At 46.4% G+C, this 27,630-nt stretch overlaps 1 protein-coding gene across 5 annotated transcripts in view; it reads left to right on the top strand.

Annotated features, from left to right (window-relative positions):
• ARHGAP17 (Rho GTPase activating protein 17) overlaps window positions 1-27,630 on the top strand; it is a 77,264-nt gene that overhangs the window by 47,240 nt on the left and 2,394 nt on the right. For 2 of the 5 annotated variants that reach the window (XM_039349675.1, XM_039349673.1), the window contains exons 6-19: window positions 32-108; window positions 1,143-1,254; window positions 3,295-3,363; window positions 3,500-3,581; window positions 7,114-7,241; window positions 8,884-8,995; window positions 11,078-11,159; window positions 11,708-11,788; window positions 13,885-13,998; window positions 15,148-15,239; window positions 17,814-17,967; window positions 20,874-21,116; window positions 22,249-22,397; window positions 23,408-24,004. In XM_039349675.1, the coding sequence (XP_039205609.1) occupies window positions 32-108; window positions 1,143-1,254; window positions 3,295-3,363; window positions 3,500-3,581; window positions 7,114-7,241; window positions 8,884-8,995; window positions 11,078-11,159; window positions 11,708-11,788; window positions 13,885-13,998; window positions 15,148-15,239; window positions 17,814-17,967; window positions 20,874-21,116; window positions 22,249-22,397; window positions 23,408-24,004 (2,092 nt within the window). The other 3 variants (XM_039349674.1, XM_039349676.1, XM_039349677.1) reach the window with 3 other exon arrangements.

Raw genomic sequence — 27,630 nt, 5'->3', positions numbered from 1 at the left:
AATGTCAGTTTCCTGTTGTCTCTGCTTGCAGATGGAAATCCCCAATATTCAGAAACAGAGGAAGCAGCTTGCTAAGCTGGTCCTAGACTGGGATTCTGCAAGAGCTCGGTAAAGTACAACTCTCCTGCTCCTTTTTATGCTCAGGAAGTATCACACCCCCCCTCCTATGTACCTGCTCCATAGTTGATCTGAAGGGTCCACAGTGCTCTCTGAGCTTGGTCGTTCTTTTGCAGACGTTTCATTACCCAAACTAGATAACATCATCGCGGCACCTAATTTCGGTAATGAAACATCTGCAAGAAAGCAACCAAGCTCAGAGAACACCAAGGACCCCTCGTTTCAACCCTGAGCTACAAATATTCTCCTTTATCGGTATCGTAGTTGATTTTCAGGCCATATCCAGCCTTCCAGACATTGCCCTCCACTCACCCTTTGGAGGTGAGAGAGTCTGCCTTGTTTCCTCACTTGGCTCAGCTGCCCAGGGGATTATCAGCTCCCATCCAAAGTCGATGTACTGTAGGCGTGCTTGTGCAATGAGTAAAAGATGCCAGTGGGATTGATTTGATACAAATATAACCAATGTTGTTCCCTAGGACAGCATCAACTCTCCCATAACGTAGTAATCTGACACATAAGACAGCTTTCTGCTCAAGTAGCCAAGTGGAGAAGAACCTACGGGCCCCCAAATGTATTCCAGTTCCCACAAGCCCTCACTCATCAGCCACACCATCTCTGTGCCTGAGGGCAATAGAATGGATCCTCTACTTTCAGTTATGTTGTCGTGCTTTGAATAGGAGTCCATGTACACCAGGAAGAGTGTGGCTTTCTAGGTCCCATATCTATTTGGCATGCAGTTGGCGTGACATGTTTATTTAGTTAGAGTTACAGACCAGACATCCTCCCTTTAAGTTCTGTCTCAAGGAGATATTCAGCTCATAAACTCTATTTCTTCACTTCCTGCTTGCCTTTTCATAAATAGTTTCATTTGAAGATCCTGTTCTGCAAAATATGCCTCTGCGTGGAAAACAAAGATTCATTATGGAAGAACAGGATTTGGGCACCGTGGTTAGGAAGACCATTAATCCTTCATGAGTGTTTTCTCTCCTGGAATTCTTTCTGGATGTTTGCTTTCTTTTATACAGGTGGAACCAAGCCCACAAAACCTCAGCTACTAACTTCCAAGGGCTCCCATCTAAAATAGATTCCCTTAAGGAGGAGATGGATGAAGCGGGAAATAAAGTAGAGCAATGCAAGGTGTGTTCTTTTGGGAATTCTTGCTCCAGTCTCTGATGGAGAATTGATGAATGTTTGGAGAAGTTTTACATTTCCCCTCCTAGCAAAATGGAGATTCTCAGTCAGTCTTTTTCCAAAAAGCAACTGGACTTTCTTGAGGGTTTTTTCCCCTTTGAAAACGTTTAAAGGAAATGAAAGTTAGAAATGAAGAAGCTTCTTGGATGAGAAGAGAAACATTTTCAAAGGGGAAAAAAACCAAGAAAGTTCAGTTGCCTTTGGGAAAAAGCACCTTTGGCAATCCCTAGTGACAACATCTCTTGGTTTTCAGGGCAAACAGGATTTTTCATCTGGAACTTATTTATTAATATCTTTTATGCCTCTCACAGCAGTCTAACAGGTGAATTTCATTCAGGTCAGAGGGAGAGGTTCCTTATCTTACTAACATCAGCCTTGGCTTCCTAGGAAACTTACTTCAAATTGATGATAACTGTTCTTGGTCTCCTGTATGCAGTCTCTAGAACAGGGGTTCACAACCTTGGCAATTTTAAGACTTGTGGACTTCAACTCCCAGAATTCCTTAGCCAGCTTTGCTGGCTGAGGAATTCTGGGAGTTGAAGTCCACAAGTCTTAAAGTTGCCAAGGTTGAGAACCCCTGCTCTAGAACGATGTTCCTCAATCTCAGCAATTTCAAAATGTGTAGACTTCAATTCCTAAAAGTCCACATACATCTTAAAGAATTAATAAATTATTTGTTCTAAGAATAAAGAATCTTAAAGAATTCTGGGAGTTGAAGTCCATACATCTTAAAGTTGCTAAAGTTGAGAAATCTAGAACTAATAGGAACCAACTTTTCAATCCAGCTAAGTTATAGTGCTCAGAGCCCCCCCCCCTTGAGGAGAGATGGGCAGTCGGGAAAGAATGAAATGCCAATAAATAAAAATCCCAGTAGCCCTTTTGACTCAGCCTTCCACCCTTTCGAGGTTGGTAAAATGAGGCAAGGCATCTCTTGAACCGGTGAATGTCAGTGTTTATGACACCATCGTTAGCAGAATGCTGAATAACAGTGGTGTGCATGTCAAGGTTGCAAGGAGAAAGACATGCCTCTCCAAAAGGATAAGCTAGAAGGCTATTGGAAGAGTGTTCTGTAGATAGCTGAGACCCAAATATACATTTTTGAATGAAAAATATTTGTTGAAAGGCAAAACTTCCAAGAACCTTATCCCAACTGGTGGCAGCATCAGGGTTTGGTTCTGCTTTGCTGCATCTGGACCAGGATGACCTTCATCATTGATAGAACTCTGAATCCTGAATTGCATCACCAAATTCTAGATGAAAAAGAGAACTGTGGTTTGAAGCTGAAGAGAAGGTGGATCATGCAGCAAGCAATTGGTATGACCAAAGAATTGTTTAAAGCAGAAGAAAGTCAATGTTTTGGAAGGGCTAAGTCAAGATCTCGACCACAATCCTACACAAATGTTGTGGAAAAATCTGTGCAAGGAAGTCCACCTGTTTTATATTACATTTCTGCAGAAATATTGAAAATTCAACAGGGTTCATTCACATTTAAGCATGACTGCATGCTTACTTTTATCTGATTTTTTTAATAAAGTATAGTGTATAGCTTTGTTTATACTTCTTGCACAAATTATTTGGATCGTGTAAAAATGGTAGAAAGTTTGAAGCCAATATTGAATAAGTTTTCCTGCATTGTATTGTAGGTAATGGACTGTGATTATATTCATTTAAAATAGGCGCATGAGATAATGATGCAAGATATAGAATTTGTTTCTTTTTTCTGAAAGGGAAGTTTAAGTAAGGATTCTTGGACCTTATGCAGGATATGGTCATTTTCATAAAGAATACAGAGGATCCAATGAGATTATGCATTTGTCTCCCTTTTCGTGTCCTAACTTCATTATGCTGGAGGTTCAGGATCTGTCTGCTTGTTTAATTTACTCTGCCAGATTGCTGTGCCTATTCCAGAGGGCTGCTGGGTGAGGCAGTGTCTTGTGATACTAACTTGCATCTTCTTTTTTCTACACCCCTTCCCAAAATCTCCAGGACCAACTTGCCGCAGATATGTATAACTTCATTTCCAAAGAAGGGGACTATGCAAGACACTTTATCTCGGTGAGTAACTGCCCCCCCCCCCAGATAGCATACCTTGTTCTTGGACATACATTTTACCAGCTTAATCCTTCTGTCTGTGTGCTGTTCTGTTCATTCAGTGCTAACTTTTGTTTTAAAATATGGGTTTTGTTCTCAGTTATTAGAAGCCCAAGCAGATTACCATAGAAAAGCATTAGCAGTCTTAGAAAAGGTGCTCCCCGAAATCCAGGCCCATCAAGGTAAAGTAACTCCATGCTCTGCCTCCTGCTTTGCCTGTGCCATTTCTGCACTCTTCCTCCTCCTCCTCCTCCTCCTCCAGTTTACTTCGCCCCCTTTCCGCATGCTGTCCTTCTTGAATGAAAACACGGGAGTTTTCTTAATGGTACATCTTCCAAAATTATCCTCTCCCTTTTGCAGTTGCATCCCTGAAACTCTCCCAGTTCCCTTTTAACCCACTAACAAACCCCTAGGAACTCGTCTGAAGCTCCTCCAGAGCATTGCCATTCCTTGGACAGGTGAGGCATGACAGCTCACTCCTTGGCCAGTTGTGGAGCCTTGGTCTCTCCCCTGGTACCTGGCGCTTTTCCTCAGCCACCTTATTGGGGAATATATGAAGTTCTTGGCGAAGTCTGCTCTGATCAGCACCTCTTCCCAGAGATGTCGGAGCGTAGCCTCCGGCTTGCAAAACTTTTTATGGTGGTGCCCTGTCCTTAAATATTGTGCGTGCAAAATAGCCTTCTCAAACGTGGCTGCCGGGAAGGAGGTGCCATTGAATCCTCCCAAAGACCAGCCTCCAGAACAATTTAGTGCAGTGGTTCTCAACCTTTTTAATGCTGCGACCCCCCAACCGGTCGTAAGTCGAGGACTACTCAACTGGTGCAGCACCGTTTGCAGACTGGGACTTTTGGCGGGCTCAGCAGGGCAGAGACAGCCTGGACAATTCCTATTGGCTTTGGAAAGCCAATAGAATTAGACTCTATTCAAGAGAGTCTATTCTATTGGCTTTCAAAAGCCAATAGAAGAAAAGGGAGTAGCAAAGCTAAGGAAAAGGGGGAAAAAAATGGTGGACTGCGTTGTTTGGCGACCCCCGTGAAATGGTCGATCGACCCCAAATGGGGTCCCGACCCACAGGTTGAGAACCACTGATTTAGCGGATCCTGCAGGAAAGAAGAGGAGGGGCTATTTGACCTTGAAAAGACCTTTCAAAGATGGAGGAATCCCACAAGTATCCCAGTAAATAGCTGGTTAGCTGAGCTAGATTGTCCTAAGAAGGCTGAATGGTTTTTCTACCTGCTTTATTTGTTTGTTTATTAAATTTATATACCACCCATCTCACTCTGAGAAGCAACTTTATAATCATGTAAAATATACTAAAGGCAGTTATCAGCAATAAAAATGGCAAAAATATGAAATCATCTAAAAATCAAGTAAAATATATACAGTAGTATTTAGTTTATCAAGGTAAATTAGTCCTGGCTGTGGCTAATTAGCCCTGAAATGACATGTTTTCTGCTAATATTCTAAACCCTAAAAAACGAAATACTCCTTTACAAGCCACTGCATTGATGAAGGCCATAGGTTTCATAAATTCATTAGGAGAGGCAGCGTAATGAGGGAGGGAAGTTACTCTAGACCAGTGTTTCCCAAACTTGACAATTTTAAGGCATGTGGACTTCAACTCTCAGAATTCCACAGCCAGCAATGCTGGCTGTGGAATTCTGGGAGTTGAAGTCCACATGCCTTAAAATTGTCAAGTTTGGGAAACACTGCTCTAGACAGCTTTGTGCTTTTCCAGAATTATCTAAAACAGTGTTTCTCAACCTTGACAATTTTAAGGCATGTGGACTTCAACTCCCAGAATTCCACAGCCAGCAATGCTGGCTGTGGAATTCTGGGAGTTGAAGTCCACATGCCTTAAAATTGTCAAGTTTGGGAAACACTGCTCTAGACAGTGGTAGATCCTGACCTCCAGGGATGGACTTTGTGGTCTCTTTGATACTGCCAAGCAACAACTCCCACCCTCTGACTTCACGGTTGGGGCTGCTGGCCTTTGTAGTTCAGCAGCATTAGAAGAGCACCATTATTTCGGCCTTTCTGTGCACCAGTGCTGAAGGTTGTGACATAAGCACAGCCTCGCAGAAAGCACAATTTCAGGGGCTAGTTTCTCTGAAGTCATCCCAGCCTGTTCTATCGCAGCCTATTGGAGAGGCTTAATTCTGTGCTGCACGGAGCCAGATGGCCGCTGGGGCCCCTCCCAACTCTGATTCAGGGTGGGCCATCAAGGATTCGCCATTTTTGTCTGCAGGGGTTGAAGACAAACATCTTTGTGGAAGCAACACATGTCTGGGAGAGCTTTCAGACGTCTCCTTTCTAAGTTCTTCCTGAAAAACTAACAGTCTGCTCAGGCACCTCTATCTTAACCTCTTGGTTTAGAATAGAAGAGAACTGAAATGGTGTTAAATGTACTTAGCAGACTGGAGAGAAGTGAAATTATTTGTGTGGGCCACTCTTCAGATTGTTTAATTGAGAAAAGATATTTATTTATTTACTCACTCTATGTATACCTGCCCAATCAGCATGCAGCTCAGGGTAGCCTGTGCAATTAAAAACATATTTTTAAAAAAGAAAATTGCACTCTGGGAACTTCCAGCAGCTCAAAACAATCAAAAACAGTCCAGATGGAGGGGGGGGGGAGAGAGAGAGACTGACTTGGGGGTGGCTGGATTGCCAGTGGTTGGATTACAATATTGCAGTGGAAAAGGCTGCCAAACAGCTTTCTAGGAGCCCTGGTGGTGCAGTGGTTAGAATGGAGCATTGCAGGCTGACTCTGCCAATTGCCAGGAGTTCGATCCTGGCCGGCTCAAGGTTGACTCAGCCTTCCATCCTTCTGAGGTCGGTAAAATGAGGACCCAGATTGTTGGGGGCAACAAGCTGACTCTGTAAACCGCTCAGAGAGGGCAGTAAAGCACTGTGGAGCGGTATATAACTCCAGTTGCTATTGTTGTTCCTGATTGGACAGAATAGTCACCATGGGAGGAAACTCTGATCACCAAGAAATCACCTTTCCTTGTAAGAACGGCTCACCTCTGGCCAGGTAATTCGATGAGAGGTGGATCTTCCTGCCTTAGCTCCCTGTTCTCACCCCTGTGGCAACCCAACCTGCTTTTAGCATCCCTTGCCACAAAGACCTCAAGAACTGGGAAGCCTAGCATGAAAAACTGAGGAAAGCTTACCGCTTAATTAAATTACCTGATAATCGACAGCATGCCTCAATCATTGTTGCAGCCAACATTACTACCTCGTTTTTGTTCCTGGTCCCAAATCATGTTTTTCTAGCAACTGTATTACGTGGGTCTGAATGATGCTTCTGAAGAACTGCAAAAATCTCCCTGGGTTGATTATCTGTCAATTGACTTTGCTCTCTAAGCATGGTGGTGGCATTCTGGCACTCACCCAAGCAGTTCTGTTGGAAAAGCCCAGCCCCTCATAGCAGTCAACTCTTTGGCGAAGGTGGCCGGGTGAGCTGAGAGCCCTGGCCAGTCCAGGCACCTCAGCCTATGCGGGACGCTGTCTGGGTGGATTCCTGCCAGGCTGCCAACTTGGTGTCTGGTTCTTCCTGGGGACAAAATTTAAAGGGCTCTGCCATCAAACGGCTCAGATCTTCTTGTATGAAGCCTAATGATCATATTGCAGATCTCCCCCCCCCCCCGCTCTTCTGCATGGTGGTTTCCCAGTTGTGTGGCTGACTTTTAATTCTGCTTCTCTAACTAGACAAGTGGACTGAAAAACCAGCTTTCGGGACCCCCCTGGAGGAGCATCTCAAGCGTAGCAGCCGAGAAATCGCCGTCCCCATTGAGGCCTGTGTGATGATGCTTTTGGAAACAGGCATGAAGGAGGAGGTGGGTGAGGGGTCCACACGGACGACTCTTCTCTTTTCCTGTGTGGGGCAAGTTTAGCTGCTGGGCTGGAAGACCCCTGGGGTCTTCTCTTGCACATACTAGACGGGCCATGTCTGGTGGGAGCAGTGCCCTATTTATTTCATCCCACCTTTATTGTTTTGCAAATAACTCAAGGTGGCAAACATATCCAACACACTTTCCTCCTCCTTTTTTCCTACAACAACCCTGTGAGGTGGGCTGGGCTGAGAGAGAGTGACTGGCCTAAGATCACCCAGCCGGCTTTCGTGCTTAAGGTGGGACTTGAATTCACAGCCTTCTGTTGGGTGCTGTTTCTCCCTGGCCACGGGGCTCCCACGTCTCTGTACCTCCACAGGCTGCCTTCCGCTCGTCTGAGACGGCCAGTCTGGCATCTTGGCTGCCAAATTTCCTGAAATCCCTTGAAGAGGGTTTGATGGAGGTTGTCTTGATTGTGCTGGCCAAGTAATTTGGAAGCAGCCTGAATCTTTCCACTTGTTTGAGTCATTTTAGCTTTCTTTCTTCACTGCACTTCTGGTAGCAAACTGTTGGCCCAGACTGGTCCTATGGCAGCTATAGGTGGTTCTCTGATACCCCATGCCAGTTGCCTGTCCTCCCCCCACCCTCACAGGAAGAAGAAGCTGAAGGTGATGTGGAGCCCCCTGGAGGGTTTGAGGAGCTAATCAAGGCCCGCGTGCAAGAGGGTAGCAAGGAGTGAAGTTTACTTCCATTTATTCCAAAATTGCTATTTTGCTGTGTTTTGTAGAAGCAGCAGTGTGTCTTTCAGACTTCCCTTTTGTCTTGTGCTTCGTATCTAGGCCTCTTTGTTTCCCCTTCGGGCTCATCCACTTGCCTTGTCAAAAACGGGTGTTGGAACAGAAAGCTGCAGGTTCAACATTGTGGTTTGGTATTTAGGAACTGGGTCCCCACCTCTGTCTGCATTACGTGTCTTTCAGCCTTGTCCCCAGGAGATGCAAGAATAAATGCACCCCTGGAGCCACAGCACAAAGGCTGCCTTCTCGCGGCAGTGGGGTGAGAGGGAGCCCACGTTCCGTCTCAGATTTTAGAAAGTTCCGGAACTGCTGGCCAATCAGGATTTTAAGGGGAACGGACTTAAATGGCGACAAGAAGGGACATGTAGGATGTCAGAGTTGAGTCAGAGTTCACTTGGGAAAAGCTGTCAGCTTTGTGGCCATAATTGTAGCATCCATTTGTCCATTTTTTTCTGGGAAAAAACATGCTTCTGTTTTGAAGCACAAGCTGACTTCTGTTCACAGAATATTCCAAGAAGAAATTAGGGAAGAGTCACTTAGCTGAGATGAATTTTCAAGCCGTCTTTTGCCATAGTGGCCTAAGGAAGACAGAATCCTCTCCCAGCTGATCCTCCTATATCCGATTGCTCAAAGAAATGGTGTCCCATTCCATCAGGACTTCAGCAGCCCCAGCTCAGCGTGTCCCCAAGTGGCATAGGAGGTCAGCCGAACTGACTCTGGTTTCTTTCCCTGATGTCTTGCAACGTCGCCATCTTGGAAGGGAGATCTTTTTCATGAAATGGGGAGTTAAGCAGTGTAGATCCCAGTGCAAAGAGACCCTGACTGAGGGAAGGTGTGTTTCTTGTCCTCCCCAGGGCTTATTCCGCATTGCTGCTGGAGCCTCCAAGCTAAAGAAGCTGAAAGCAGCGCTGGATTGCTCCTCCTCGCACCTGGATGAGTTTTACTCAGATCCTCATGCCGTGGCTGGTAAGTGGCTCCCAAAAGAAGAGACAACGCCTCTTCTTTGCAGCTCTGCCCCAGGCTTGGAGGGACTCAGAATCGACTGGGCAGAGCTGAGGAGAGAGACCAGTGGAGGTCCATATTTCTTTGCTGGTTTCAAAATTGGCCACAACTGAGGTCCTCCCCACGTTGTTTTTATGTGGCAGGACTTACTATGGTACAAATCAGTTCTTGGAGATGGGTTGAAAAAGTCAGTTCCAATTTCAGTTTCAGGGGGGTTGAAAAAGGGAAGTGGTGCAATCAGTGCCACCATTTTGTCAACACCCTGACAGTTTCCCTCCTTGTTACAGTTGAAGAGGAGTCCAAATATAGCTCATATTATCAGATTATATTTTTTTCAAAATATCCCAAAACAGCATTGGCCACAGGTAACTTTGCCAGGCAAATAATTAAATATAAACATACACTGTAGACATATTTTATCCCTCTTAGCCATATAAATATTTAGTTGATTTAAAATGTCTGCACCTGCCTTCAATTGCCCAGTGGAAAGGCAGCTAACAAAAAAGGGGCATTTACAAAATAATAACAGAATTGGAAGGGACCTTGGAGGTCTTCTAGTCCAACCCACTGCTCAAGCAAGAGATCCCGTAGCATTTTGGACAAATGGCTGTCAAATCTCTTCTTAAAAACCTCCAGTGATGGAGTACCCACAACTTCTGGAGGCAAGGTGTTCCACTGGTTAATTGTTCTCACTATTAGAAAATTTCTTCCTAATTCTAGGTTGGACCTCTCCTTGATAAGTTTCCATCTGTTACTTCTTGTCCTTCTTTCAGTTGCTTTGGAAAATAGGTTGAATCCCTCCCCCCATTTCCTCTGTGACAGCCCTTCAACTATTGGAACACTGCTATCATGTTACTCCTAGTCCTTCTCTTTGTTATAGTAGACATTCCTGCAACCGTTTTTCATATGTTTTAGCCTCCAGTCACCTAATCATCTTTGTTGCCTTTCTCTGCACTGTTTCTAATGTCTCAACATGTTTTTTATATGAGGACCAAAACCTGACACAATATACCAAGTGTTGTTTTACCAGTACAATATAAGGTGGTACTATCTCTTCATGTGATCTTGATGTTATCCCTCTGTTGATGCAGCCAAGGACTGCATTGGCTTTTTTAGCAGCTGCAGCACATGGCTGGTTCCTACTTAAGTGGTTGTCCACTAGGACTCCTAGATTCCACTCACTCTTACTGCATTGAGCCAAGTGCCACCTATTTAAAACTTAGTTTTCTGCAATTTAAAAAATCAAAGTAGGAGCAAATGATAGGAAAATATTTTTAAACATGCTTTTTAAATCATTGATGTGGGTTTAAAGGAAGGGGTTTCACCTCAACTCCTCTGGGTGGGGAACAGGTGGTCCTCCTAGCTGCACTGATGATCTTGCTGTAAACTCAATAGAGCTGGAAGGGACTTTCAAGGTCTTCTAGTCCAACCCCCTGCTCAAGCAGGAAACCCTATATCAGACATGTCAAACTCGCGACGTCACATGACATTGTGCAACGTATCAGAGCTTTTTCGCCATTGGCAGCAATGGGGTGGGCACGGCTCCAGTATGATGAAACCGGCCCACAGGCCAGCAGTTTGACACCCCTGCTCTATATCACTTCAGACAAGTGACTGTCCAGCCTCTTCTTAAAAACCCCCAGTGATGAAGCACCCACAACATCTGGAGGCAAGCTGTCCTCACTGTTAAGACATTTCTCCTTAATTCCAGGTTGCTTCTCTCTTTGATCAGTTTCCATCCATTGTTTCTTGTCTTGCATTCTGGTGCTTTGGAAAATAAGTAGCCTCTCAAATACTGGAAGACTACTATCATGTCTCCCCTAGTCCTTCTTTTCTCTAGACTAGCCATACCCAGTTCCTGCAACCCATTCTTCATGCGTTTTAATCATCTTAGTTGCTCTTCTAAAGTCTCAACCTCTTTTTTTTAATCTGGTGACCAAAAGTGGATGCAGCAGCTATTTGGATTCCCTTACAGCCTGGCTAGGCATGTCCAGCTGCAACACCCAGCCTGATTTGCTTTGACTCTCCCTCCTTATTTTTGCTCAGGGGCCCTGAAGTCCTACCTGAGGGAGCTGCCAGAGCCACTGATGACCTATGCCCTGTATGAAGAGTGGACCCAGGTTGCAAAGTAAGGCTGATTTTTCCTGGGATCTCTGGTTTGGCCTTGTCGATGCTTGAAAAAGCTTTGGAAAGTTGTGCTTCAAACTACTTTCTTGATTTTCTCCTTGCATTTCTTTCACTGTTCTTTTTAAAGCAACGATGTTGTGCTTTCATTTTGTTTTATCATTTTTTTCTGGTTTACTGTTGTAAGCTGCACAGTAACCCCACGATGACAAGGGTGACAAATACATTTAAAAATAATAAATAATGATAAGACTTCTGTTTCAAGCCTATATTGACCAATTAGTATTTTGTTTTTCACATACTTACCTTACGCATTCAGGGTAAGATGAATAAATTTGATAGTAATAATAAAAACAGAGATTACTGTTGCATTATTTTCCTCCAAACTGGTTAATATTTCTAAGCGGTTAATGTAGGATCTTCTAGTTTTAGATTTTTCTTCAGCAACCGCTGATAGCAGCTTTGCAAGTAAAACTCTGTTGCACATAGGAATAAAAGTGCAAGTCCATCCCTTTTATTTAAATCTCAAGAGAACATTTTGTTTTCCCTTAGCATCCAGGACCAGGATAAGAAACTGCAAGACCTGTGGAGGATTTGCCAAAAATTGCCAAAGCCTAACCTGGCCAACTTCAGGTAAGTAGGGGCTCAGAGGCTTTCTTCCCTCCTTGGTTTCAAAATGGAGAATTCCAGGGGGCAGAAACTCAAAGAATATGTTCATTGTAATATTATGACCTCCCCTGGAATGGGAGCGTTCTGCATTATTTGCCACTTTGAAGTTTGCAGTACAAACTCTAGTCTAGAGAATGCACATCATAGAAGCCAGGGTGTACCAGTTGGCAGTTATGCTCTGAGACTTGAGGCAAGGGTTGAGGGACCTGATGCTGTATTTAGAATGTTCTAGAAGAGGGGTATCAACTTTGGCAACTTTAAGACCTGTGGACTTCAGCTCCCAGCATTCCCCAGCCAGCCAGGTCTTAAAGTTGCCAAGGTTTGACACCTGTCTTCTAGAGGCAGAGCAGGGGCGCTGTTCCTGAGCTGCTACACAGTCCCTCTTTGGCCCAATCCCCACTGGAATATATAGGAATCATACAAATGTAAAGATAGTCCCACCATCTCTGGTATGAAGGAAAACCATTTCATCCATTCATGAGAGATGGCTGCCCAGCTTCTTCATAAACACCTCCAGAGATGGTGAACTCAAAACTTATTTATTTATTTTATTTTTTTATTTTTAAAATTTATAAGCCGCCCCACTCCCGAAGGACTCTGGGCGGCTAACAATAAAAAACACATAAAACATAACAAACAACAATACAAAAACAATCATCCAGGGGTCAGATTTTATAAACCCCAGGCCTGCCGGAAAAGCCAGGTCTTAAGTAGCTTACGGAAGACCAACAGGGTGGGAGCGGTCCTAATCTCCGGGGGGAGCTGGTTCCAAAGCGTGGGCGCCATCACAGAGAAAGCCCTCCTCCGCGGCCCTGCCAAATGGCACTGCTTGGCCGACGGGACCTGAAGGAGGCCCAGCCTGTGGGATCTAACCGGACGTAGGGAACTATGAGGTAGTAGGCGGTCTCGCAAATAGCCTGGCCCTGAGCCATATAGGGCTTTAAAGGTAATGACCAACACCTTGAATTGGACCCGGAGACCAATAGGCAACCAGTGCAGCTCACGGAGGATAGGTGTAACGTGGGTGTACCGAGGAGCACCCACTATCACTCGCGCGGGTGAATTCTGGACCAACTGTAGTCTCCGAATACTTTTCAAGGGTAGCCCCATGTAGAGCGCGTTGCAGTAGTCCAAACGTGAGGTGACAAGGGCGTGAGTGACTGTAAAGAGAGCCTCCCAGTCCAGGTAGGGTCGCAACTGGTGCAGCAGGCAAACTTGTGCAAAGGTCCTCCCAGCCACAGCCGTCAATTGATGTTCCAAATTCAGCTGTGGATCAAAGAGGACACCCAAGTTGCGAACCCGCTCCGAAGGGGGTATATTTTCCCCCGCAAGAGTCAACACTGGACAGTCGACGTGATCCTTGGGAGGCAACATCCAAAGCCACTCGATCTTGTCAGGATTGAGCCTGAGTCTGTTAACCCCCATCCAGACCCTCACGGCTTCGAGGCAACGGCCCATCACATTGGCCGCTTCACTGAGAGAGTTCGGGGAGGAGATATATAACTGGGAATCATCAGCATACTGATGAAACCTCACCCCGTGATGTCTGATGATCTCACCCAGCGGCTTCATATAAATGTTAAATAGGAGAGGAGAGAGGACCGACCCCTGTGGCACGCCGCATTCAAGGGGCCTCGGGGTTGACCTCTGCCCTCCCACCAATACCGATTGCGAACGGCCAGAGAGGTAGGAGGAGAACCACCGTAAAACGGTGCCTCCCGCTCCCACCCTTTCGAGTCGTCGCAAAAGGATACCATGATCGATACCAGTTCCACCTATGGAACTGTCACTTAGAAAACTTCAACAAGATTTCCAATGGATGCTGTTGTCCATGGGGCTCTGAAGCCCCATGAGTAATCCCTCCAAAGAGTTTCCCACTCTTGATTTCTGTGCTCCTGCCCAGGCAAGAATTGAAATTCACAATACTTTTGTGGAATTTTTGTACCGTATTTCTATCTAGAAGAGAGAGAGAGCAAGCTGAGTATCTTGGACTTCAGTTTTCCTGTGACCAGCGATGCCTTTGGTTCTCCTTAGAGCCTAACACTGGTTATTTCTTGCAGGTATTTAATCAAATTCCTTGCAAAACTCGCACAGTATAGTGATGTTAACAAGATGACTCCTAGCAACATTGCCATTGTGCTGGGCCCAAATTTGTTGTGGGCCAAGAATGAAGGGTAAGTGTTGAGTTCTAATACTTGAATTGCCAAATCAGCGGAATCGGGCTAATCCCCATCGGCCGTCCTGTTTCTGATGCCTTTAGCACAGTGGTTCTCAACCTTTTTAATGCCACGACCCCCAACCGGTCGTAAGTCGAGGACTACTCAACTGGGGCAGCACCGTTTGCAGACTGGGACTTTTGGCGGGCTCAGCAGGGCAGAGACAGCCTGGACAATTCCTATTGGCTTTTGAAAGCCAATAGAATTAGACTCTATTCAAGAGAGTCTATTCTATTGGCTTTCAAAAGCCAATAGAATAAAAGGGAGTAGCACAGCTAAGGAAAAAGAGGAAAAAAATGGCGGGCTGCGTTGTTTGGCGGCCCCTGTGAAATGGTCGTTCGACCCCAAATGGGGTCCCGACCCACAGGTTGAGAACCACTGATTTAGCAGCTCTTCTTCGAACTGCAATTCGGGGGCCCTTGGTCAGGGGGTGAATCTTGGGTACTTGTAGGGCTAGATTTTTGCCTAGTTCTTTAACGGAAAAGGCCCAGCACAAACTAAATCACTGCATAAGAACTCACTACCAAGTATTTCTGTGCCATGTATTTGTTTTGTGCAAGAAAGATTAATAGCATCACTAAGATTTTTATTACTCAATTCTGCAAGTCCTAAGATTTGTTAAAAACTTGAGCCTGCCAGGGCAATCCATCTGGGCAGGTTTTCAGAGGCCAAATGTAAGACTTGAGGGAGTGCACTTTGTCACGTAGGAGCAACCCAGGGGAAGGCTCGGTCCCACTGGTCTCTGGAAGCCTCAGGCAGAGTCTTCAGGAGAACGTCTCCCAAAAGTTTTGCAAGAGGAGAGGCCCTTAGAGCAGGGGGGTCAAACTGCCGGCCTGCGGGCTGGTTTCATCATACCAAAGCCGCACCCACCCCACGGCTGGCAATGCAAAAAGAGTTGCGACACGTCACATGACGTGGCGAGTTTGACACCCGTGCCTTGGGGGGAGTGGACTTTAAACCCTTCAGTTGTGCCCAGTAAATAGTTGGCAGCCAATGGATCCTCTGCCGGACCTCCCTTGGTCCCTATTTCTGAGCCCAGTGAGCAGAATTCATTAGCTTCCTTGATTGCTGAGAACGTCTTTAAAGCCAACGGTCTCCTCTCCCCAGCTCTCTTGCAGAAATGGCAGCAGCAACTTCAGTGCACGTGGTTGCCGTTGTTGAACCCATCATCCAGCACGCGGCCTGGTTCTTTCCCGAAGGTAAAGAAAACGCTATTTCTTCTTTGCACGCAATCCCAGTTGTTCCTCCCTAGGGGAATTGGTGGGCTAATAGTGGGACTGCTCTGCTTTCTGCTTTTGATATTTTCGCATCCTTGTAAAAGCCCATGTAAAGTATCGAAAAGAATGAGCTTGGAAACCTCTTTTGTTTTTAAGTACATTTTTGTTGAACATTTTAAGAGAAAATACATAAAGTTGGAAGAAAGAGAAATGGGGAGGAAAATCTTGTGGGGAAAAAAACAAGGCATTTATAATTAATAGAAATTACAATTTTTCAACACATCATCAATTTTAAGTACCGTAAATGCCGGCGTATAAGACGACTTCCGTGAGCGCTGAAATCGGCGCCAAAGACGGGGGTCGTCTTATACGCCGACTCATCTTATACGCCGGAAATACTGGTAGTTTCCGGCATATAAGACGACGTTCTAGGAATGCGGCCCGGCTATAAAGACGGGGGTCGTCTTATACGCCGGGTCGCCTAATACACCGGCATATACGGTAATAGAATATATTATATTGTAAAAAATCTAAAAATTATTATTAAACCATTAAGAGAATATAACTATAGAGAACCGTAATGAACATAATATCAATCACAAAATGAAGTTGTAAATTACAGTGAATGCTGCTGGGAGTAAAATATTTTTAAAAAGGAAATACGTATTTTATTTAGAAATATTTAAAAATTTACTTTATGTAGAGGAAAATCAAAAATGTATCAAAAACCATATGCAACAAATTACAAAATGGTTTGCAATTTGAATCAAATTCTATGTCAGATTTACTTTTAAAATAACAAGCTTATTCTAGATGTTGAACTGTATTCCTACAGTTTGTTGAGCCATTCTTAGGAGGGATCAAACAATCCTTTCTAATAAAAGGCATAAAGTATCCTCACAGCAGTTAGTATGTACAAAGCTAATCCAAGCTATTTTGGGGGAATATAGAGTTAGTAAAAATACTACAGTTGAAAGCATCACCTACTCACCTTTTAAGATTTGCTTCATTCTGCTGTGAATCATTTTCCAGAAATGTTGAGCAGCAAAGCCAATTGTAAAAATGTAATTTCTGAATCATGTGAGGTTGGAAACATCTTAATATCTCCATTCAGTTATCAGCTAATTCTCTGGAGACATTAATTCCACTGAAATATTGAACTTACAGCTTTTATTACAAGTTTTGGGTGCCACTCTAATTTTTTAACTCGCAAGTTGTATTTGTTTATTTTTTATGCCACCCATCTCCACTATAGCAGCGGCACCTAGACTTCTATACCACCCCATAGCACTTTACAGCACTCTCTGAGCAGTTCACAGCGTCAGCATGTTGCCCCCAACAACCTGGGTCCTCATTTTACTGACCTCAGAAGGATAGAAAGCTGAGTCAACTAGAGCCAGTCAGGATCGAACTCCAGGCTGTGAGCAGAGTTAGCCTGCAGTACTGCATTCCACCCACTGCGTCACCAGGGCTATAAATGACTGAGTGGCTTACAAGGTTTTAAGCAAGAAGAAAAATAATTAAAACATTAAAACTACACAGATTAAGATTTTAACTCTAAATGGAAACCCGAACTAAGAGACGGGCAGGACAAGATCTTCTTACTCTATCAGCCACCCCCCTCGAGGCCCCAGGCCAACCAGCAAAATAAGTTTTCATTCCTTCCAGAAGGCCAAAAGGGAGGGGGCAGTTCTCACCTCCAGTGGTAGAGAGTTCCACAGGGATGGGGCACAGCGGAAAGGGCTCTTCTCCTTGAACCCACTGCTGGAATTCCTTAGCACAGTGTTTCCCAAACTTGACAATTTTAAGGCATGAGGACTTCAACTCCCAGAATTCCACAGCCAGCAATGCTGGCTGTGGAATTCTGGGAGTTGAAGTCCACATGCCTTGAAATTGTCAAGTTTGGGAAACACTGCCTTAGCAGATGGGATCTGCAGTTTCTTCTGGTGGTGCGAGTGGGGTAGGCTTGTCCCATTGGGGAGCTCCTTAGATACCTGCCTGGACCCATGCCGGGCAAGGCTTTAAGGTAGCAACTAACATCTTATTTATTTATTTATTTATTTATGAGACTTATATACCGCTTTAAGTGCGAGCACTCTCTAAGCGGTGTACACCAGTAAGCAATGTGTATATATATTTACATTGCCCCCAACAATCTGGGTCCTCATTTTACCTACCTCGGAAGGATGGAAGGCTGAGTCAACCTTGAGCCGGTGAGATTTGAACCACTGACCTGCTGAACACAGTCAGCTAAAGTGGCCTGCAGTCCTGCACTCTAACTGCTGCGCCACCTCGGCTCAATCTTGAATTGGATCCAGAAGCAAACCTGAATGCAGCGTAGGCATTGTTATGTGTGCAACCCTAGCAACTCCGGGACTGAGTATGCTGCTGCATCCCTTTGTGTTGTACTGCTTTGTCTGATGGTTTTAATCTGAAAATGTAGATAGAAATGAATTTACCTTAATAAGGTATTTTTGTCCTCTGAAATTAAGTTCTTGGCCTGAAGGCCATGTTCCTCTGAACCGCTCGGAGACCCTTGTGTTCCTGAATTCACAGAGCTGGATTTCAATGTGTCTGGAGCGTTTGTGGGGCAGCCGGCTGTGTACTCCAACCACCTTCCTGCTGGGGGTGACTATGATTCCGGGACCCTGGAGCGGAAGAGGCCGGTCAGCATGGCTGTGATGGAAGGGGAGCTCCTGAGAAAGGAAAGGTAAAGTGACCGTTTTTTCCCTTCCTCCATCCTATGGTCGATTTAGCAGTTTATTCAATATCATTCGTTGTTGTTTAACTTAAGTTAAAGGTGTCTGAAGTTCTTTCAGAGGTCATAAACTTGAGTTTGATCCTCACAATCAACAGTCCCTTTCTTGGCACATGAGAAATCAAAGATTTCTTTGTCCAATGAAGGAAAACAGATCAGATTGTTATTATGAAAGAGCCCGGTTGGCTCTTTCAGTTCCCCCCCCCCACACCTCAAATGTTGCATAGTGAGTGATGTTTGAATTTTGGCAGAAGTTGGCACTCGTTTCTACGTTAGTTGCACTCACAACAGTTTTTGCCTCTGAGAACGATTGCCTTCATGCTGTATATTAGCAGCCAATCAGAGAAGTTCCACCCAAAGTGGTTTAGAGCAGGGGTCTCCAACCTTGGCAAGGTAACCTTGGATTCTGGGAGTTGACGCCCACAAGCCTTAAAATTGCCAAGGTTGGAGAACTCTGGTTTAGAGTATTAAACACTATTGATGGTGTTCCTTTCAATCACCAAGCCTGGAAGGCACAAATGTATCCACTTGAGTCCCAAAGTACCCGCACGGCTGCTCAGGGTGTCGGGTCCAAAGGCATCTGAGGGGCAGCTGCTTAGGCGAGCCACCAAAGGCATCTGGGCCTCCTTAAGGTATTCTGCAGGTGGGCCTTGCGTAGGTTGACAGGCTTTCTGGAAGCCTCTGTCAGAGAGGAGCTGGGCATGCCTGCAGCCATGGCCAGCCAGCCCTGAGTGGTGCCTTTCCCTCCTTACTGCAGCCTAAGGAAGATCCAGAGGTAATGTACATGCTGTCCTTTCCTACCCACTGTGTTCCACGCATGATAGAAGCCCGAGGGAGATCTGGTGCTGCGGAAGCAGCAGGAACAGACTCCCCTTGGGATCCGCGTAGGGCCCACAAGGAGGTGTCCCTGCCAGTCAGGACCAAGGAAGACTGGCAGCCCTCGTGATAAACGATTACAGGCTCCTGATCTCCTGCAGCCCCTGTTTATAATCCATGACAATCCAAAGCTCGTTTGTGACGCCAGTCGCCTTCCCTGAAATTCTATCGTGTCTTTGGAACACCAAATTTCAGACTGGAAATTTGCTGCGACTTTAGTTTGAAGAGTGCTTAGCACATGTCGTTTCTCTGCGTGCTTTGGCCTTCCCTGAACTCTGTTGTATCCTGACTTCCAGTGTGAGCTACTTAGCTTTTCCTTGCCTTACTAGCAGCTAGACCAGGGATCTCAAACTCCCAGCCGAGGGGCCACAAGCGGTTGAAGTGCAGGCGTCCTAAAGTTGCCAGGGTTGAGAAAGACTGACTTAGAGGCAAGGCTGAGTCTGCCAGCTGGCAGAGATGGCCCCGGCCACCTTCATGGCAGCTACTGAGTCCGCTGGCTCTGGGCTGAGAAGGAAGGGTCTCCCACGCTCCCATCCTGCATCCAGGCCCTGCCACTGCCTGCACAGGTGTGCCGAATGGGAGGAGGTGCCCCAGAACACAGTAGGGGGATCTCTCCTGGGAGGTGAGAGGGAAGTGAGCTGTGGCAGCTCTTTGGAAAAGCTGCCTGGGATTTCAGTGGCCCCCTGCTACAGGAAAGGGGCCGGGGCCTTTCCCACTGCCTCCTGGCCATGCGCCATGCACAAACCCACCACTGCACACGGGAGCCCCACCTTCGGTAGCTGCCACTGCACAGCCCCTCAGCTGTCAGCCAGCCAGTTAGCCAAAATGAAATGCAGTGAAATGGCTGTAGGGTGTGTGTGTGTGTGTGTGTGTGTGTGTGTGTGCGTGTGTGTGTGTGGTGTGTGTGTAATAAAGGTCTGTTTTCTGGCATATGTGAACCTCTTTCTTCATGAAAGAGTTTTTAGAAAATTAAAGTATGCAAAGACTTCAATGACAATCTGAGTTTGAGGTCCCTGAGCTAGACAGACATTTGTTCTATGTGCTCTACACTGGATTCATCAGTATTTTAGTTTCCATGTTTTTGTTTCTGCACATTAACTGGGGTTGTGTGTATTCTGGACTTTTACAAATTCAAACATCTAAATCAAAAAAATGAATAATTAAGCCGCACGTATTATGCCAATTTATTTATTTACCTTGACCTGTTTTAAATCATTTTGCTGCCCGTAAATCTGGGAAAGGGAAACAAATTCTACAGGGCACCAAAGTCTGGGGTACAGTTTGTGCCCCCCTGTGCTGAGGGCTGGATTGATTATTTATTTATTTATTAAATGAGTGACTCTGGGCAGCTTTCGTGTCTCTGCTGTTGTTGTGGCTGCCATTTTTATTGCCGTGACCGCCACTGAATACACACAGCCTGGCCATTAATATTTAAAGACAGCATGTCTGTGACTTAACCAGGGATGTTCTCAGCCAGACTGTTCCAGGCATTTGGACCACAGGGGGATGATACCAAAAAGGCCCTGTGGATGGAGCTGCCTTGCAGCCAATGAAGTCTCCCAGATTTCCGGGGAAGGGAAATCTTTTCAAACCCCTGCAGAATTCCTGGGGCTGCTTAAGGAGGGATAAAGTGGGTACATACTGGTCTGCCCAAAAATAGAATGGTCCAGTATGGATATATTGTGTCTCTGCATTACTCTCACTCTCTCTGTCTCGCACGCACGCACGCACACACAAAACGAAATGGATGTTGAATAATCAGTCTTGCTGGTCCTCAATGCCTGTTGCACTCTTCCTGGCTGAGCCAAAGTGCATTGCACTTTTCAAACTCTGGCTGGCAGAGTTTGCGTATTCCTTGTTGCTTATTTGCATGGCCAGCAGCAGGAACTCGCCTTCCGTCTCCCCAAGTAGTTATACTTACTCTTGTTGTGTTCGCGTGTAGCCCGTCTGCATGGAGTGTTTACTCTCTCTCTCCTCTGTAGCTTTGGTGTGAAGGTTATGGACTTCCAGGCAAATCCCCGGAGAGTTGGCACTGTGAATAGAAAGCACACAGCCCCAGCTTTCCAGCCACCGCTTCCGCCCACGGAGGCTGGCCCGCTGGCCCTGGCCACGGCGGAGCAGCACCCACAGGCCCCTGGGGCTGAGCCCGGCCTCGCGGGTGTTTCCTCTGCCTGCCTGCCTGGCTCAGCAGAGCATTCTAACGGCCAAGGCACGGAGGACAGCAGGTAAGAGGGGAGGCTCAGAGAGGCAGGCTCAGGGTGGGCCACGGTCCTTTGAAATGAGGCGTTCCTACGCAAAGCACCTGGTCGTCGATCCCCAAAGCAAAAGGGAGGTGCTTTGCAAGGCTAGCCTGCTTTGTTGCCACAAGGAAGCAGAACAGTCGTGATCATCCTGCCTTAAAGCAGGCAAAGTCGCCCTCCTGCTTCTCTCCTGAGGTCATGCCAGAGCCCGCCCAAGTCAGGGAAAATACAGAGCTGCAAGGCAGAGCCCGGCTGCACCGAGCAAAGTTAGGGATTCTCCCTCCTGTCTGACTTGGAGAGATGGTAGCTTGTTCTTCTAACCCACTAGCTAGAACCTGTTTGTCTCGTCTTCGTAGGCTTATGTACCCCCCCCCCGTCAGTGTGCCACAGTGTTATTGTGCTTTAGCTTTTCCTTCCATGGGGAAGGTGGGGGTGTGGTGCATGTTCCTTCTGAGGAAGCTGATTTTCTGCACTGGAGAAAGGGAGATCTGCTCCTCCAAGGCCTTCCACCAATTTGACTCTGGGCCCTTGCTGGGCAGCCTTTGAGCGTAACTTTGGGGAGAAGATATGGAAGCAGCTGCTCAGAGAAGCCTTGCTATTCTGAACAAGCTCCCCAAAATATTTGTGTTTGAGCAAAGACCAGGTTGTAGGAATGGGCAAAGCAAGAAACGTTGCTTGTTAAAATCAGTTCAAGGGACCTGAGTGAGATTCAAGGACTGGTGAGTAGCTGAAGAGATGCTCATTTGGGTTTCTGGAGAACTGCCACCTTTGGCACAGAATCTACATGGTACATCTCAGAGAAACTAGGGGGACGACGCTCTTACATCTTTAAGGAACCCCCCCCCAACTCTGTGGTGCTTGCAGTTGGTGTTGCTAACCTTGGTGCTCTGCTGCTTTAAGCATTTCTGATTTTTTTCCCTAAGCTATGGGGATTCTATGGATCCCAGACAGCTGGGTCAAGCAGGCCACCAATGGACTAGTGGCAAGGAGGGGGGGTCTGCCTGCACCTTGCATCTGTTTAATGCAAAAAGGGCCCCACATCACACGATGAGCCTCAGAGAGAAGCAGCTTCTGGCACCCGGCAGGAGCCTTTGATGCAGTCTTTCTCTCCTTGCAGCTCTTCCAAGCCAAAGGACTCGATGCCCTCAACCACACCGCCACCCCCCAGAAATGGTGGACCTGCTCAGCCTCTCAGCAGCGCCAGCCAGCACTTGGTTGGGCAGCCCCAGAGCACCGCCGGGCCCAGCCCACACGCCCTCAGGCGAGGTTTGTCCTTCAGGAATTACATTTGCAGCCTGGTGGGGGTGGGGGGTGGGGGTCAATCTAAAGCTACCAGATCTTTCCTGAAGATCAACTTTTCAATCAGAGTTTGCCCATTTGGGGTGAGCAGGGGAAGAAAGGATTTCTACGCTGGCCTTTCTTTTTCAGTTCTGGTCACCTTGCAGGAGGGCCAGAGAGCATGTTTTGCATTGGCTACTTTGGCTATTTCACACCAAGAGACTGCAGAACCTGCTCCCAAATTAGACAGTTGAATTTGCCTGACTCCGCATCTGAAGTTACTCAAGTGATCAATTCTTTGGTGGATAAATCACATGGAGGAGGAGCAGAGCTGGTATGGGAAGTGAGAAGGCTCAAAAAGATTTATTTCTTCATTATGTAAATGTATATAGGCAACCATGTCATACAAATGACTGATACAAAGTAAAAAAAACAACACACAAACACTAATACAACAAAATAACCACAACATAACAACAAAAACCCACTTCACTCTTTCTGTTGGAACTGATTGGATGGGTAGATTAGATTAGACTGCTGAGTTCCGACAAATTTTGGCCAGGGGGGCATAGAGCAGACTGGGCACGCAGGGACGGTTCCACGTGGAGCCACAGAGGGCAATGGAGCTCTCTTCTCTCTCTCTCACACACACACACACACACACACACCCCACTGCAGTATACTCTTAGAACAGGGCTCTCCAAATTTGGCATGCTGGGATTTGAAATCCACCAGTCTTAAAGTAACTAAGTGTGGAGATCTCTGCTCTTATAAAATGGAAGGTCTGCAGGCGTTTCCCTAGGAGAGGAAATGAAGCAGCCCTCTCTTTAAAAGAGGTTGGCCAGGCTGGGTCTTACGCGGTAAAACAACCTCCGTGAAGCTCAGTCTTTCTCAGACAGGAGCCGGAGGCTTTTTTCAGTCGGGGTGCCAGGCACTTACGGCAGCCCACGAGGTAATCAGAAGCTTTGTGCTCATTTTCCTTTTGCTCTCTCTTTCAGGCGTCAAGAAACCTGCACCGGCCCCTCCAAAGCCAGCAAACCCACCTCCGGGGCAGCCAGGGATCCCGAGTGCCACTCCAGCCCCCAAGCCCCCCACTAGGAGCCCTTCTCCTCCCAGCCAGCAGTCAAACCAAGGAGGTGCTCAGCCTTCTGCTGCCCCGCCCCATATTTCTGCCCCCCGGCGATACTCGAGCAGCCTCTCCCAGATACAGGCTCCCAACCACCCACCCCCTCAGCCCCCCACGCAGTCCATAACACCACCTCCGCAGAGCAAGACTGGTAGTTTTGGACCCTCCCCGCCTGGCCCAGAGGGAGGGTCAGAGCAGCCGTCACCCACTCCTCCGCAAACCCCCACACCGCCTGACACGCCCCCCCTGGAGAAGCACAGCGCCGCCTGCTCAGCCGCCCAGCCTTCGACCCAGGACATTCCACCGGCCCAGTCGCCTCCTCCATCTGGCACGCTGCCCAGGCCCCGGCCAGTGCCCAGACCTCGCAACCGTCCCACGGTGCCCCCTCCGCCTCACCCGCCTGCTCCTCACCTGTCTGCAAACGGCTCTCTGCTGGGTCCCCCGGCAACAGCGTCGCACATCGTGACCGGTAAGAGCCCTCTCAGCTCCACAGGCATGTCTTTGAGCCCAGGCTTGGATGCAGGAATGCTCCACCCCAGTGGGGATGGCCAAAGGAAGCCCCCCCCCCCAAAAGCAAGCCAGCTATGGCTGTCAGCCAGCCCTCCGTTGGAATCGCAGGGCTGCTGTCCCTTGAGATTGGCAAAGTCCATGGACGAGATGATAAAGGCAGATTAACTGGATTCGTAGCAGCAGAGAGTCTAGATAGGAGCATAGGGCATCATTTCAGAGAAGAAGTAGTAGAGATATTGGAGCAAATAGGAAATACCCAAGCCCATTTCAGCGTTCACATCAAGTTTTGCTTTCCTATAACTAAAGAACAAAATCATCCTCAACAGTCAGACCTCAGCAGTCCCATTTTGTGTTCTGGGCTTTTGCATATCAACCTTTGCAAGTCCCCGTTCTTTCCCTCCAACAGTAGCAATTCAGCTTTCCCTCTGATTTCCCTCTGCTATCAAAATTATTTTCCTTCGCGCTGAAGAACATTCCAAGATGTCAGGTTTGCTCCCTGTGTTGCTCTAGTAGTACACCCAGATCAGTAAGGGCAGTTTTTATCCTTTATTCTCCGTGGTTCCTTCCTTGCTGCCCCAGGCAGGGTGCTGGTTCAGAAACATTGAGAAAATTTCAGTGCTGTTCATTGGACCATGGGAAGACTGGCTGAATTTTATTATACTCAGATTGTAGGCGTCAGGCAGGGGGAGTAGCAATTTATTCTTTGATTTAAGCCCTGTCCCTTGCCAGCTAACAAAATAATTTCCCTGTTGGTGCAATGCGAATGTGATTCATTTATTGCAGATTGCATCAATATTTACAAGCTCTTTTTATTTCTTAATCTGGATTGGGCGCTTTTTAATAATGCTTAACGTTAATTTTAAGCAGCATATTAGGACAAAGTCTTGACTTCTGGCAGAATGAAATAGCGCATGCCCATCTGTTAATTTTAGCAGACTCTAACATATTGATCCATAGAACCTTTGCAGAATTGTAATGGCTACTGGAACAAAACAAATTTCAGCTGCCAAAATAATCCTTTGAATCCTTTAGGTTGTAATATACAGTATCTACAAATAGTATTCTAATTGAGAATTTTATTAAATAATCTAGATGTTTGAGCTGCCTTATTCAATAGGAACTGAAATTGGAAATGGTAAGAGGAAATTGAGGCCTTCCGATTGGCCGGAAATGTTGCAAATGTTGCATAATCATGGATGCCGCTTTTGTTTCTTACTAACTGGTCACCCGTAACCTGGCTTGCTTGCACCTGGACTAATCCTGCATGTGAAAGGAGTGATGCTTTTCTTGTCCATTATTTGTAATGTTGATCTCCATATTAATGCATTCCCTGGATGTATTCTGGTCTACTGCCCCTCCCCGATCCATCTTTGTCAACCTTTCATCAGTAGACATTGGAATGAATTTCTGATTTTCAAAATCTTCAGAGCTTCGTAGCATGTCCAGATAGAAGTAAAAGGTGCACACAGAGAGGCTTACGTAAACTGTTCTTCCCTCCACCCTTGTGATGGCAAATGAGTTCTCTCCACAGAGAGCTAAGTACAACCTTGCAGGCCCATGCCAGTTCTGCCACTGGTTGCTGTTCCCTTATTGCGTGAACAAGGTGCCTCCACTGCTGCACAGGGCTTAAAATATGCAGGGTAAGAAGACTCTGAAAGAAAGGCCTCTTGTACGGATTGGAAGCTCTGCGTTAAGAATTCTGTATTCTTTATAAAATACAAACTTGGTGTGATCTTGGAGTAAGCAGCCGTTGCCCCAGGCAGGTTGGCATGCATTCTTTTGTCCTAGTTGTAGTACTGCTGGCCAAGAGCTCTGTCAACTGTGATGTCTAATCTTTTATGTGTAGAGCAGGGGTGTCAAACTTCCAGCCTGCGGGCCGGTTTCATCATACCGGAGCCACACCCACCCCATTGCCAGCAATGGCGACTAAGCTCCGATACGTTGCACAACATCACCTGACGTTGCAAGTTTGACATGTCTGGTGTAGAGGGACTCAGCTCCAAATACTGTCTAATTGTCTAGAGGTCACCTTGAAAGATGATACAGCAGCCAAAGCATCTTTCTGGTGAACAGTAGATTGGCCCCAGCCTGTTAGGCTCCAAAAACCAAGAAAAACATGTCAACTTTTTTCTAAGCAGTTTCTTTTATCGTTCCTCACCTGCAGACAGAAATCTTGCCAAACTAAAGCAACTACTTGCATCATGTAAGATCTACTCGAGAACATCTAGGGAAGGAACTATCTTGACCCTCTTCCTCTTGGTCCTCTGGTCTGCAGCCTCTCCCTCCTGGGAATCCAGACTACATTCCACCGCACCCACAGAGGCTAAAAGCAGGCGATCCAGTCGATCCCCTGCTCTGCCTCATGCCCCATCGTGCTCTAGAAGCAACCCTCATCCAACTCTATGGAATTTTGAGGTCATTAAAGCTCTGTCATTAGAGCCAAGTCCGGTGCCCATCCAAGCTTTGCCCATGTGATTGTCAGACAGGAGCAGAACTTAGTACGGAAAGCCTTAACTAGAGTTGCATCTCCGCTGGTGAGGAAATGTACAGTGAGGGAAACAATTATTTGATCCCCTGCTGATTTTGTACGTTTGTCCACTGACAAAGAAATGATCAGTCTATAATTTTAATGGTAGATTTATTTTAACAGGGAGAGGCAGAATAACAACAAAAAAATCCAGAATAACGCATTTCAAAAAAGTTATAAATTGATTTGCATTTTAATGAGTGAAATAAGAATTTGATCCTCTATCGAGCAAGATTTCTGGTTCCCAGGTGTCTTTTATACAGATAACGAGCTGAGATTAGGTTACCTGTATAAAAGGCACCTGTCCACAGAAGCAGTCAATCAATCAGATTCCAAATTCGCCACCATGGCCAAGACCAAAGAGTTGTCCAAGGATGTCAGGGACAAGATTGTAGACCTACACAAGGCTGGAATGGGCTACAAGACTATCGCCAAGCAGCTTGGTGAGAAGGTGACAATAGTTGGTGCGATTATTTGCAAATGGAAGAAACACAAAATAACTGTCAATCTCCCTCGGTCTGGAACTCCATGCAAGATCTCACTTTGGGGAGTTTCAATGTGCATGAGAATGGTGAGGAATCAGCGCAGAACTACACGGGAGGATCTTGTCAATGATCTCAAGGCAGCTGGGAGCATAGTCACCAAGAAAACAATTGGTAACACACTACGCCGTGAAGGACTGAAATCCTGCAGCCTGCAAGGTCCTCCTGCTCAAGAAAGCCCATGTACAGGCCTGTCTGAAGTTTGCCAATGAACATCTGAATGATTCAGAAGACAACTGAGTGAAAATGTTGTGGTCAGATGAGACCAAAATCGATCTCTTTGGCATCAACTCAACCAGCCATGTTTGGAGGAGGAGGAATGCTGCCTGTGACCCCAAGAACACCATCCCCACTGTCAAACATGGAGGTGGAAACATATTTGGGGGTGTTTTTCTGCTAAGGGGACAGAACAACTTCACCGCATCAAAGGGACGATGGATGGGGCCATGTACCATCAAATCTTGGGTGAGAACCTCCTTCCCTCAGCCAGGGCATTGAAAATGGGTCACGGATGGA

Source organism: Crotalus tigris, unplaced genomic scaffold (assembly GCF_016545835.1).
Source record: "Crotalus tigris isolate CLP2741 ecotype Arizona unplaced genomic scaffold, ASM1654583v1 scf7180000018301.7375997, whole genome shotgun sequence".
Lineage (NCBI taxonomy): Eukaryota > Metazoa > Chordata > Lepidosauria > Squamata > Viperidae > Crotalus > Crotalus tigris.
The sequence above is the reverse complement of the archived record's forward strand: the minus strand, read 5'-3'. Positions and strand labels throughout refer to the sequence as shown.